Raw genomic sequence first — 14,529 nt, forward strand, 5'->3', positions numbered from 1 at the left:
GTGTGGCGGGGCTGGTTTTTAGCACGATTTTTTTTAAACTAATGTAAAAAATTTGTACTTGTGTAATTTGTGTTTAAAATTTCTTAATCTTTTCACTGACCTGTGTTATGACTGGGGTGGGAGGACAGCGCAGGTTAGCTAACCCCAACTACTCTGCAGGTCGCACCATTAGTTTAAACGTTTAATTCACTCACCAAAATGGCCAATTATTTACCTTTGCTACTGTTAGACCTAGAATAAAAGAGATTTTAACCAGGCTTTTTTCAATAAACGAAGAGTGATTGGTTTATTATAAAACAAAACTTTTTAAAAACAAGTTGCAGGAACTGGTTAATGCACAATTATAATCTGAAAGTTTAACTATCTATCCCTTTTAAAATTCCGGGCGCGCTTGCGCACCTACAAACAAAGGACAAACAGTCGGGTACCTGCAGAGATGGGCTTTGGAGGATAGGCTTTTTAAAATAAAGGATGAAGTTTACAAGACTTCTGGAGCCCCCTTGTGTCTGGAAGTTCTCACCAACGAACCTTCAGCATGGAAGAAAATATAGCTGGAATCAATCCTTTTTTCAGCTTCTTGGGTTTCCAAAGACAGAGAAGTTCCACTGGGATGAGGATAACCTATCCAGCTAGGTAATCATATGGTTTCGGGCAAGGAAAAGAGAGTGCAAGCTGGGCAGCTTGTCACTTCCTCAGTTCAGTCCGAACTGAATTTAAAAAAAGAATGCAAGCCCAAAACTGAAAGCTCATTCCTGTCATGTGATTTCCAGTAAATCACTAACCTTTGCCTTTTAAACCAGTTTTTTTTCTTCCATTCATTAAAAAAATTGCAGTGCAAACAAGCACTACAGCTCTTGCCCCTCAAATGCCATGCTGGTTAGGTGATTTCTTGGAAATTCATGTTTGCTCCCAGTCCACAGGTGAATTTATCACACCTTTTTAAAAAAAAAAATAAAGGTCAGCTTCCAAGTGACCAGATAATGCAGTGTCTTTCCATATTTTAAAAGAAATTATGCTTTTTAGCATTTGGTTGATTTTCTGGTAAATTGCGCTGAAAAAAATGAATACAACCTATTGGAAACCGCTGCCTCAAATGTTCATATCATTTTCATTTCTTTTAAAACTCTTCCTCTGCCATTATTGAAGTGCCAGTGTTTTGACTGATGTTTTGCAACTTAATAAACGATTAGCTTGGAGCTTCATGGTGCTGTTCCACAAATCTCCATGGAACATGGGTTTAAAATTTTAACTTGTAAACCTGGATAACTATTCACTGTGCCCACAAGTAACTTGTATATGTGAATGTTTCTCTACCAAATACCAGGTACAGAGCGGGGGTGGGGACTGAACAAAGCATTCCCAAACACCATAACATCCATTCACTTTGAACAGATACAAATCCTTTGCTAGATCATCCACTGAAAGGTTCCTTCTGGATGCTTTCACATTCAATAGATTAAGGGATCAGAAAGAAAAAAAGGATGAATTATAATGTTGTGGATTTGTATATGTTGTTGACTGCAGAATGTAACAGGAAGACTACTAGTCGGTTTACGCTGGTGGAACCAGATTGATGAAGATGGAAAAAGCCATTGGCTTTTTGAGGCCAAAAAGGTAAATAGCTTCAACATGAAAGCATTCAGTAAATGGTACGGTCTCTGTCTCTCTTCCCCCTCCTACGTCTCTTGCCCCCGCTGTCTATCGCTTCTTCGCCGCCCCCGCTGTCTGTCGCTCTTCGCCGCCCCCGCTGTCTGTCGCTCTTTGCCGCCCCCGCTGTCTGTCGCTCCTTCGCCGCCCCCGCTGTCTGTCGCTCTTTGCCGCCCCCGCTGTCTGTCGCTCTTTGCCGCCCCCGCTGTCTGTCGCTCTTCGCCGCCCCCGCTGTCTGTCGCTCTTCGCCGCCCCCGCTGTCTGTCGCTCTTTGCCGCCCCCGCTGTCTGTCGCTCCTTCGCCGCCCCCGCTGTCTGTCGCTCCTTCGCCGCCCCCGCTGTCTGTCGCTCTTTGCCGCCCCCGCTGTCTGTCGCTCCTTCGCCGCCCCCGCTGTCTGTCGCTCTTTGCCGCCCCCGCTGTCTGTCGCTCCTTCGCCGCCCCCGCTGTCTGTCGCTCCTTCGCCGCCCCCGCTGTCTATCGCTCTTTGCCGCCCCCGCTGTCTGTCGCTCTTTGCCGCCCCCGCTGTCTGTCGCTCTTTGCCGCCCCCGCTGTCTGTCGCTCTTTGCCGCCCCCGCTGTCTATCGCTCTTTGCCGCCCCCGCTGTCTGTCGCTCCTTCGCCGCCCCCGCTGTCTGTCGCTCTTTGCCGCCCCCCGCTGTCTGTCGCTCCTTCGCCGCCCCCGCTGTCTGTCGCTCTTTGCCGCCCCCGCTGTCTGTCGCTCTTTGCCGCCCCCGCTGTCTATCGCTCTTTGCCGCCCCCGCTGTCTGTCGCTCCTTCGCCGCCCCCGCTGTCTGTCGCTCTTTGCCGCCCCCGCTGTCTGTCGCTCCTTCGCCGCCCCCGCTGTCTGTCGCTCTTTGCCGCCCCCGCTGTCTGTCGCTCCTTCGCCGCCCCCGCTGTCTGTCGCTCTTTGCCGCCCCCGCTGTCTGTCGCTCTTTGCCGCCCCCGCTGTCTGTCGCTCCTTCGCCGCCCCCGCTGTCTGTCGCTCTTTGCCGCCCCCGCTGTCTGTCGCTCTTTGCCGCCCCCGCTGTCTGTCGCTCTTTGCCGCCCCCGCTGTCTGTCGCTCTTTGCCGCCCCCGCTGTCTGTCGCTCTTCGCCGCCCCCGCTGTCTGTCGCTCTTTGCCGCCCCCGCTGTCTGTCGCTCTTTGCCGCCCCCGCTGTCTGTCGCTCCTTCGCCGCCCCCGCTGTCTGTCGCTCTTTGCCGCCCCCGCTGTCTGTCGCTCCTTCGCCGCCCCCGCTGTCTGTCGCTCCTTCGCCGCCCCCGCTGTCTGTCGCTCCTTCGCCGCCCCCGCTGTCTGTCGCTCTTTGCCGCCCCCGCTGTCTGTCGTTCCTTCGCCGCCCCCGCTGTCTGTCGCTCTTCGCCGCCCCCGCTGTCTGTCGCTCCTTCGCCGCCCCCGCTGTCTATCGCTCCTTCGCCGCCCCCGCTGTCTGTCGCTTCTTCGCCGCCCCCGCTGTCTATCGCTTCTTCGCCGCCCCCGCTGTCTATCTCTCATCCCTCCCACTTCCTGTCACTCCACCCCCGTTTTCTATCTCTCCTCCGCTTTCTATGTCTATCTCTCCTCTTCTTCCCCCCCCCCCTTCTATCTCTCCTTGCCCCATATGCATCTCTTTGCTGCCCCCACCCCAACTTCTCTATGCGCTTGTTCTCTCATTCTTCTCCACAAACCCCACCCCCTCATCTTGGGTGCTTGTTCCCTCATTTTCAAGTTTGGAATGAGAAACTGTGGTAGATGTGTTTTTGTTTCTTCACAGACTAGCCCTAAGAATAGAGCTTCATCTACTGAAGCAGAAGCTCAGATCTTCTGGCTTGGACTGATTGTCTGCCCCCTAATATGGACAGTGTTTCTCTTCAGTACTTTGTTCTCCCTGAAGCTGAAGTGGCTGGTAAGGTATTTTAAAGAAATGCTGCAGGAATATGAACTAATTTTTTTTGTTCTTTTGAGAATGTAGTTATTTTCTTTGACCTCTACAGGACAGACCCTACCTACAATTGTGACTTAGCAGCCAAATCCAGGCTACTACTGGTACTTCTCCAGCCATGGATGTTTTAAGTTTTTACTCTAACCCTCTTGCAATAAAGGCAACATTCCATTTGCTTTCCTAATTACTTGCTCTATATCTTGATTCATGTACAAGGACATGAGTAAAAAAATTGTGCAGTACTGCTGATCAGTCTTTGTTTATCCTCTCTCCCGTCTCCCAACCTTCAGTTAATTCCTGCCCTTTGTACCACAGCATTCTGTTGTCTTCATTTTAATAAAATTCTGCTTTTCTATTCTTCCCAACAATGTGGACAACCTCACATTTTCCCACATTATACTCCATCTGCCAAATTTTTGCCCACTCTCTTAACTTATCTATATCCCTTTGCCGACTTTTTGTATCCTCCTCACAATTTTCTCTCCTATCTTATCTTTGTACCATCAGCAAATTTGGTCACAAAGCAGTTTATCTTTTCATCCAAGTCATTAATATAGATCGTAAATATTAGAGGCCCCAGCACTGAACCCTGTGGCACTCCAGTAGTTACAGTTTGCCAACCTAAAAATGTCCCATTTATCTTGACACTCTGTTTGCTGTTAGTTGGCTTATCCACTATCCCAAACTATGAGCTTTTATCTTGTGCAGTAACCTTGTACCTTATCAAATTTAAATTTAATTAAACAAAATTGGGAATAAAAAGCTAGTAGCAGTAATGGTGCCAATGAAACTACTGAGTTGCCATAAAAACCAATCAAGTTCACTGATATTCTTTCGGTCAGACCTGCATGTGACTCTGGATTCCCAGCAATGGGGATGACTCTTAACTGCCCTTGACATGGCCTAGCAAGCCACTTGGGCAATTAGGGATGGAAAGTAAATGCTGATCTTGCCAGAGATGCTCACGTTCCATGAATGAATAAAAAAAATTGTGCAGTACTGGTGACTTGTCTTTGTTTATCCTCTCTCCCATCTCCCAACCTTCAGTTAATACCTGGCCACAGATGGGCTAAAATTATGAATTTGGTGTGCTCAGACTTTGAGCCACATTGCATCATTCAATGCTCAACACACTGGTCTTACATTCTATTTATTGGTAAGTGTCATTCAAGGTGCATATCCAATAGAGACGTACCCTTCTGGGCCTCAAAGGAAAGAGCTTACTGCCCAAATGTACTTATGGCAAACATCTTGTGCTGATGTCCATGAATTTTAAAAAGCCAAAATCATATTACAGCATTCATAATGAGCCCAGGTGGAAAACCCAGATGTCTGACCATCTGTTTCCACTGAAACAATTCCCAGGTGGCCTCATTATGAATGCTTGACTGAGCTCCACGACTCTCAAATGCATTGGCTCAGCATGGGTTCTGTTTTGACAACTGAGTGGAGTGTTTATTTTGCTTGATTTACATCTTTATCTGGTTATAATTCATTTTTCTGTGATCTCTGCCAGTGTCTGAATGTTTGTTTATTTGGACCAGTTTAAGTGGTGTGAAGTGATTACTGATGCGATAATTATCATATCTGACTGACACTTTTAAAAGTTTGTAGGAACAGCAGTTCTTTTTTTCCAAAGAAGATTTGTGAATAGGTATTTTTTTCTCAGCCTTTAAACACTTGCCATTGTTATTACATGGCTCATTGGCTCTTTACATAGTGCATACTGGATGAAGGAGCATGGAAATAATATGGGGCCATGGAGATGATATGGGGGCATGTTTTGAACTTCCCTTTCAAAAGGTTCCGAAATCTGGACTATTGTCACAACTCCCCTGAGGAGCCGTGAACCATGAGTCTTGGAGAAGCTGGCCCAACTCCACAAAAATTGTGGGGTTGAGGAGATACCTACCCCGGCAATGGAGCTGGCCATGTTGGCAGTGCAGGCTCGCTACCTGCAAGTTTGTTCCAGAATGGGGGCAGGAGTCCTGGAATCAGCCCCGCCCGCTGTTTTTAAATGGCTCTGGAGTTGGCCTGACTCTGCAAAAATCCAGACCTTAGTATTTATTAATTTCAGATTTACTATGATTGTGCATTTTCTTGGTAAGCATGGCACTGTTGCAAATTTGAATTGGCAAAGTAATTTTAGAAAATCGTGGAGTTGGTGTTGCAACATATGATATTCATGCATTCAGAGAAAGAAATTGCATTACTGTCTTCAACTCGTTCCTACTTTCTATTAATTAATATTTATTCTGTCCATTTAATCTGATTTAATATACTCAGCCATGTTATTTGACTTGTATATCTTTAGCTCATTAATTAATGTGTTATACCTTGCAGGCCTTGGTGATAGCAGGACTTTCTTTACAAGCAGCTAATCTGTACGGATATATCCGCTGCAAGCTTGGAGGCAACAAGAACGTCACAAAAGCGGCTTCAACGTATCTAGGCCAACAACTCTTTCAAAGGGTAAGGCTAAAAGCATATACAAAAAACTAACTTTTGTTAGCATCAATGAACATCTAACTGTGCATCTTTGAAAGTGTTTTACATTCTTAGTGAAAGTGTCTTCTAAATGAAGATCTCAAGAAAAATATTTTGGATCTTTCTTGTAAAGCATTTCACACCAAAGAAAAGTCAACTTTGAAGCAAATAAGTCGAGCATTAGAGTTATAGTCCAAATGGTGGACCCAAACTTAATCTGCAGTTTCAAGTAACTTTTTAATGTCTTAGGTGTTTTGTTTTAAAGGTGCTATATAAGCTGTTTTCTTTTAGACAGTACATGCTTTTGTTTGAGATAAAGTGATTCATTGTTGAAAAAAATGGCAGGTCTGTTTCTACGCTCAAGTATTTCTCCAGCAGGCTGTGAACTGGGTTACGTTGACAGCGGACATTGAGATGTCCAAGGATCAGACTAGCCTTTCCTCCCAGACAAATTAACTTGTCAAATGCAAAATTCAATATCCCAGCCACAGAAAAAATGCACTGCTTTATTTTTGAATGTAAGTAGAAGCCACTTGTCATAAAAGCAAATTACTGTGGGTGCTGGAAATCTGAAATAAAAACAGAAAATGCTGGAAAAACTCAGGACTGACAGCAGCTGTGGAGAGAGAAACAGAATTAACGTTTCGAGTCCGTAGGCCATATGGACTTGAAACGTTAGCTCTCTTTCTCTCTCCACAAATGCTGTCAGACCCGCTTGTGATCATGGTATGCTCTATTTGCAACAAAATGTATGAAATGGAATACTGTACTTCTACAACTGCTTGTTATGGATTGAACTGATCATTTTTCAGTTCTGCCCATTCATTTACTCACAGTGCTCTGACTAAAATTATAAATATATTTGTTTGTGTAAGTGTCAAACGATCCAGCGATCATTTGCATGAAGACTTTGGACTTGGGCTTTCCTATAGATGTGCTACAAACTTAACTGTCCGTAGCCCATAGTGGGTTTAAAGAGTGTTTCAGTTAAATCATTTGGTTATCTGCAACTCACTGGAGACCACAACATGATTGTGGTTATGTAGCTAGCAGAGGCTCCTTGCTTGTGGATGTCTTATTCCTTTGTAAGCTCTTGGTCAAGGTACAGTTGAGATGTTCAGGAAATAGCCTGTGGGCCAAATGGTCCCATGAGCTGCTTGATCTGACCTCCCAAGTCCTGTTGATTTCTTTCTTCTTTGCGCACATTTGGACAAAGCGCTTTAAACTTCAACTCTATTGACTTCCCAGACATGGAAGTCTAGAAAAAGTTTCACCCTGTTTGGTCAAAATCCACCAATCAGGAATGGGCCTTTACCAGTTATCCAGGCTCAGGAACTTTGAAAGAGCTGATGCTTCCACATGTACAAATTTTGGAGGAGAGAGTTGAAAATGAGAAATAAAGAACGAAAGGGCGTAAACTTATTTTGCTTGCAGAGTTGGAATTTATTTGTGTCTGGATGTCTTGCTTTTTGAACTTGGGAATGTGCGGTTGTGCATAAACCTATGCAGCCTACTGAGGCTCTCCACTCAAAATTTGAACGTCCCTGATGGAAAAGATCAGCAAATTAAAACAGGTGCAACTGAAACTGTAATGGAGACAATATTGCAATCTCGTGAAAGGAATAACTCCTTTTTAATTTTATTCAACCCCAGCACTATTACACAAGATTTCTTTTCCTATTGTGGCTTGAAGTTAGAAATGGATGTTGCCTTTTGATATTTTGTTTTCTCCAAGTGAGAGATATAGATACTTGGTAAGACTAATTTTGCGCACTTGACACATCCACTTAGAGTTTTCAGCTGGGTGCACTCATTTTTGTTGGGGATTTTCTCACTAAAAATTGTGTGGAATTTTGGGAATCACAGAAGGCTAGTATACAAGTACAGCAAGTAATTGGGAAAGCTAATAGAATGTTATCATTTATTGCAAGGGGAATTGAATACAAAAGTGGGGAAGCTTGCTTCAGTTGTACAGAGCACCAGTGAGATCACATCTGGCGTACTGCGTACAGTATTGGTCATCTTATTTAAGGAAGGATGTAAATGCATTGGAAACAGTTCAGAGAAGGTTTACCAGGCTATTACCTGGAATGGGTGGATTGTCTTCTGAGGAAAGGTTGGACAGTCTAGGCTTGTATCTGCTGGAATTTAGAAGAGTAAGAGGTGACTTGATTGAAACATATAAGATCCTGAGGGGTCTTGACAGGTTGGATGTGGAGAGGATGTTTCCTCTTGTGGAAGAATCTAGAACTGGGGGTCACTGTTTAAAAATAAGGGGTCGCCCATTTGAAACTGAGATGAGGTGAAATTTTTTCACTCAGAGGGTCGTGAGTCTTTGGAACTCTCTTCCTGAAAAGCTGGTGGAAGCAGAGTCTTTGAATATTTTTAAGACAGAGGTTGATAAGTTCTTGGTAAGCAAGGGGGTGATAGGTTATTGATGGGTAGGTGGGATCCAGATTTCGGGTTACTATCAGATTAGCCATGATCTTATTAAATGGCAGAGCAGGCTTGAGGGGCTGAATGGCCTACTCCTGCTCCTTGTTTGTACGTTCGTATGATTAGTTTAGATTCTTCAATCAGGATTTAATCTGAGCACACAGTATTTGCCAGCTCACGGCAGTTCCATGATCCATGTACACTGATGTATAAATATGATTCATCATGTGCACCATTTTCCCTTATCGCCCATCCCACACCATTTCCTTTGATTGTCCATTAAATTGGGTGGAAATCAGCTGAAAGTTAGACCACAGTTAATTTATTATTTTTTTTGCCTGTTGTCACTGAGATTTAGCCTTATGGCTTTTGCTGTGATGTTTCATTTTTTTTTCTACTTCTGAGCAATAGTGCCATAGTAACTTTTTCATGGGAATTGTCCTAAACCTGTGCTTTTTGGAGGCCGTAGAGGTTGCCAGGCAGGTCATGATGTACCTAAGAAGGTTGGCACCCTCCTGACAATATCCTGAACAGCAGCATCTGCATACCTGCGCTTGTCCGTGAAGTAGTGTTTGATTTATCAGGTAATCCTGAGATACATCGCCTGCTGCAAGCAGATCTACAACCAGACTGTACCATCAGCGCCGACCATGGTATAATATTCTAAGGATTAGCCTGGTACACAGCTTCACCCTATGCTTTGCTGGAAAGGAATAGAATACAAAGGAAGGCTAGCAGAGATTCCTCACAAACTCAGAGCTGGCTGCTGTCCTTCTATTTCCCCATCTTTGGCACAATTGATGGACATCTACCTCAGGATTTCCACAGTTCTTTTTACGTGGAGTAAGAGATCGCAGGCATGCATAGCCATCACCTGTCACTGCTTTCTCTCTCTTACAAGTTTTTGATTTCACTAAAGTTTCAAAAAAATTGAATTAACTGTTAATACCATAACTGGCAGTAATTGTCAGCATGTGGATGACAAATTCAGACAGCTACTTTATCTAAGAAACTTTGTGTCCATTAAATTCCTTTAAGAGTGAGTGAAGGAACAGTCCCAGTTGCAGTTTGGGGGTGTGAAGGATCCCACCCATATGCTCCATCTTGTGTGTTATCCTCTACCTTAACATCCTTGCTTACACATTCTTTTGTTTAATTACTTGCAGCAAGTAATTAAATTATCTTCATCAGAATATGAAGAGAGGTACTTGTCGATGGTAGATGGCCATGCTATAAGATGTAAGATCTGGGTAGTTTGCACTGGTCTATGTTGGATAATACTTTTTTAATAAGAAAACTGATAAATATTTGAAGGAGGAAGACGCAGTGCTGTGGAGAGAGCATAGGGCAGTAGATTTCATTTTGTATTGTTCCAGCAAAGAACCGAGGACATACTGTTAATTTGTAATCCAAGAAAGGACCTAGAAATTCAGTAGGACTGTATTAGTTTTGGGCACTAAAATCGGTGCCTAAATATGAAATATATGAAATAAATATCCAATATGAAAGACAGGAAGTGCACGCTCATTATGAGCCAGATGTTTCCTCTTTTTTACGTTCATGGGATGCAGGTGTTGCTGGCTAGGCCAGCATTTATTGCCCAACCCTAATTGCCCTTGTTGAGAGGGCATTTAAGAGTTAACCACATTGCTGTGGGTCTGGAGTCACATGTAGGCCAGACGAGGTAAGACGGCAGATTTCCTTCTCTAAGAGACATTAGTGAACCAGATGGGTTTTTGTAACAATTGGCAATGATTTTGTAGTCCAGATGTTTATTGAATTCAAATTTCACCATCTGCCATGGTGGGATTCGTACCCAGGTCCCCAGAACATTACCCTGGGTCTCTGGAATACTAGTCCAGTGACAATACCACTACGTCACCGCCTACCCCATTGGTGTAGGCAAAAGAGTATGCATCCAGGATCCCCACCTGAAATAGGCATTAGGCCCTTTACAGGTGCAAAATTGGGTGGCCTTGAATACAACTGGCACCTGGTTGGCTGTGTTCAGGAAAGCCAGGTGTATTCATAGCCTAACTGGCAGCCCTTAAAGGGACTGCTAAAGATTGCCATGAAAGAGATAAGTTTGTAGAATATGTTTGTCTGGAGGAGCCATTCATGTCTTCTCTTGATTCTTATTGATGTTTGCATTGTATTCTGAAAATCTTTCATTATATGAAAATCTGTCGCAGAGGATGTGTACAGAAGAGTGTGAACTCGCTTTTTGTATCTATTCAGCTTGTGTCATTAACTCCTGGTAATTTTTTTCAGTCGGACATCATATTTGGAGAGCTGTAAACTACAGGTAATGCAATAGTTAAGTGTTCACATCACACTTTCTCATAAGGTGAACCAAAGGAACAATTATTTTTAAAATAAAAATCTAGCTATCCAATGTAATATAAATTCAGTTAAATAAATATGATTTTGTCAAGTGACTAGTTAACTTTTAGTGGGAAGATTAGGGGTGTCAAAAGACCAAAGCCCTTATACAAAGCATTGAGGATCATTTTTAGGGCGATGTGGGGTTTACACCATTTTGTTTCAGTGAAATCTATTACATTGAACAAACTAAAGGTCTGCTTTGCAGGAGAACTTATTTCCTACTGTTTAAGGGTTGGAGGAGTGAGTTTTAAAATTTGCATTAATTTATGCTCCATCTTGTGTGTTATCCTCTACCTTAACATCCTTGCTTACACATTCTTTTGTGCAGAGAACTGTAGGGAAAATAGAGGGACTGTTTCCTGAATAGGGCCCTGCATTGTGATATCCCTGATCTATCCCTTCTCACATTGTCTTAAAATTCAGTCTGAGCTGTTTTTCTTCAACTGTAATTCATAATCAAATAGAGATTGCTCCCAAAAGATTTCACAGAAAGTGATATTGACAATTTTAAACAAAAAATAACAAGATGGGCTGGCTATTTGTAAATAAGCTTAGAATACCGGGCAGATTTCTTGTGAGAAACGTAAACTTTATTTACAGAGCTCCAGATGAAGTTACATGTTTGTACCGAGACCAAAGCTAGAAAGCTCTGCCCCTAAGATTACCTGCACTTAGGGCTGATTGATCTGTACCATCACATGATCCTCGTAACAGTATGAAAGGTTTTGCTTACAATTACTACATTTCGCCCCCTTTGATTTTGTTTTACCACTCTTACAAAAATATCTTTACCCATATCACGTACAAATATACAGTTCACGCAATTACACATTTAGTCTTTGAGGTGGTTTTCTGATTCGGGTAGAGCGAAGCAACTCTACAACTTGAGATTCTTCCATTGGATCGACTTGATCAGGAACTGCAGCATCAGGGACATCCTTAGACAATGACAGTTCAGAATTATTTACTTCAGCAGAGACATCAGGTATGCCTATGCTTTGTTGGTCTGACACCTCGGGGATCAAAGGTTCGACTACAATTTCAGATGGAGTAACTTGGTGTGTGTCTCGACTTCTGAGATGATCCACATGTTTCGTAACAATCCTGTTTTCCACTTCTACTTGATATGACAAAGGTCCTGTTTCAGAGACGATTGTACCAGGAACCCATCTCAGTCCAGTTGCAAAATTTTGCACAAAAATTGTCACTCTCTGTTAATTTTTGATCTTTAATGTGAACACCATGATTCACTTTCTGACTACTCTGGTTCTTCTCCACCTTCCCCTCTAAGTTAGGGAATACAAAACTCAATCTTGTACGAAGGTGGCATTTCATTAGCAACTCCGAAGATGTTGAACCTGTGATTGCATGAGGAGTTGTGCGATAGTTGAAAAGAAATCTTGAAATTCTTCTTTTTAATGTTCCTTTGCATAGTTTCTTCATGCCTGTTTTAAATGTTTGTACTGCTCTTTCTGCTAACCCATTGGATGAGGGTGATACGGTGCTGTTCTGACATCTTTAATTTCATTTAGGTTCACAAATCTCTGAAATTCAGTACTAGTGAAAGCAGTACCGTTATCTGACACAATAACTTCTGGTAGGCCATATACACTAAAACATTGGTGCAGCTTTTCAGTAGTTGCACACGATGTAGGTGACTCCACTTCATACACACCCATCCACTTTTTGTCAATGATCACTGAAAACGTGGTACCTAAAAATGGACCTACATAATCTATATGTAGTCTAACCCAGGCCACTCCCATGGATGCAATGGAGCTGAAATGGGCAACTTCTGCTGTTGCTGACATTGGAGACAGTGTTTAACCATTTTTTCTATATCACTGTCTGTACCTGGCCACTAGATATAACAACTTCATGCAAGCATCTTCATTTTAGAAGTATGCACACTATGAAGCTCTGTCAATAATGGTTCTCATCCTTGCAAAGGGATGACAACTCTTGCTCCCCGTAACAAGATACTGTTAGGAAATAGCGCTAGTTTAAGTAGGTTATATTGGTATTTGTTGGTGTTCGGAATGAGTTTTAGCTTTAACGTTTAAGTTTGATTTGTATTTTCTGCATGTGTGTAAAGAGAAGGTCAAGTCGAGTTTTAGTTTCACTTTAAAAGGTGCTGCATTTCAAATGCGAGTTTACGAGTAGAAAAACTAGGCTGTTGCCTAGCAACAAGGGTCTAGAGAGGCAGCCCCTCCCACAGACACACACATACACACAAGAAACTAGAAATAGCAGTTTGATTTGGAAGCTGTTTGAGCTCAGTTGGTTTTGAAGACAGCTGCCAGGCAAAGGCAACCTAGAAGGGGCACATAGTCAGTCCCAAGCTAAAGAAGAAATCCAGGGGAGTGGAACAGGAGAAAATCAAGAAGACCTTCTAGTCAAAGGAAGAACACAAACCTGGAACAGGACCTGTTAAGTGAAGTTAAGAGTGAGGAGCAGAGAAAGGCTTCAAGCTTAAAGAGATAAAGGCTTGTGATAAGCCAGAAGGTCCAAAGAGGCAACTGAATGTTTGTAACTCTTAACTATGGGCATGTGAAGCAGTGATGTACTGTTGACAGTTGAGTCAGCACGTGGAAGAAAGCTTGAATGCATGTGGTGACCCAGGGAACAGGAACATCGGAAGGAGAGTTAGAAACCCTGGAGTTGAACCCCTTGTGGAAGATGTCTGAGAGAAAGCATCGGTTTGGGAGGATATTCCAAGGCGAGTTCTTAGAGAGTGGAAATTGGAAACCCTCATATGAAAGATGGAGTTTTGTAAGACTGGTTGACTCACAGGTATGACAAGCGTCTGGAGGAAGTTGAAAAGATCCATTGCATTTGGTTGAGATGACATCTGTCACTTGGTTCCAGAGTGTGGTATGTCTGTCCACAGGTTGCCTATTGGCCTACATGGAGTGTGTACTTACTGTGGATATTGGGGTATAAGATAGTTTATGTAACTTGTGCTACCCTTACAAATCTTTATGTCTAGAAAGGTATAGTTGTGGGTGAAAGGGTATTGTAATATAGTTCATCCTTTCTTGTTGATTAAATATTTTATTTTGTTAAAAGTTCATCAGCTGACTCCTGTGACTCTGTTCAGTAGCTACACTTCACATATCTGAACAAACAAATAAAAGTTCGGATCTACGAAGCTGGGTTCCACCCTGGGATCAGGCTTGTCCAGGGGTAACCTCAACTGGGGATCATAACAATACTATCTTGATAACTTAGTTCAGATTTATGGGTATAGAATGGTTTTAATTCATCAGAGACTTGTACATTTGACCATTCTTGCAATATCTGTTCTCGGATTCTTGATTTGGATCCTGGTTTGTCCAATTCTTTATCTGTTTCACACAGACCGGTGAGGAGTCCAGGAAATTCAACACAAGTACAACCTCTTGAGGTATTGGAGTATATGTAATGCTATCTGGCAAAGGAAGACAACTGAGGGTGTTATGTGCATACCCAGATGGTGCATTAAAGTGTACTCATATGCCTACAAAATTAAAGCCCATCTTTGAATTCCGGCAGAGGCTTTCAGTGGGATTGCTTTATCTTCACTAAACAAACCCAACAGTGGCTTATGATCTGACACTAAGGTGAAGTGTTGACCATGCAAATATTGATGGAACTTCTTTACTCCAAATATGACAAG

The 14,529-nt window shown here is 42.9% G+C and overlaps 1 protein-coding gene across 1 annotated transcript in view; it reads left to right on the top strand.

Moving 5' to 3' along the window:
- The window catches only part of LOC121288109 (Golgi apparatus membrane protein TVP23 homolog A-like), a 56,461-nt gene that overhangs the window by 32,070 nt on the left and 9,862 nt on the right, over positions 1–14,529 (top strand). Inside the window, exons 4-6 of the mRNA XM_041206442.1 lie at positions 1,525–1,614; positions 3,396–3,527; positions 5,907–6,035. Coding sequence (XP_041062376.1) covers positions 1,525–1,614; positions 3,396–3,527; positions 5,907–6,035 — 351 coding nt within the window. The remainder of the gene's footprint in view (positions 1–1,524; positions 1,615–3,395; positions 3,528–5,906; positions 6,036–14,529) is intronic.

Source organism: Carcharodon carcharias, chromosome 15, assembly GCF_017639515.1.
Source record: "Carcharodon carcharias isolate sCarCar2 chromosome 15, sCarCar2.pri, whole genome shotgun sequence".
NCBI lineage: Eukaryota > Metazoa > Chordata > Chondrichthyes > Lamniformes > Lamnidae > Carcharodon > Carcharodon carcharias.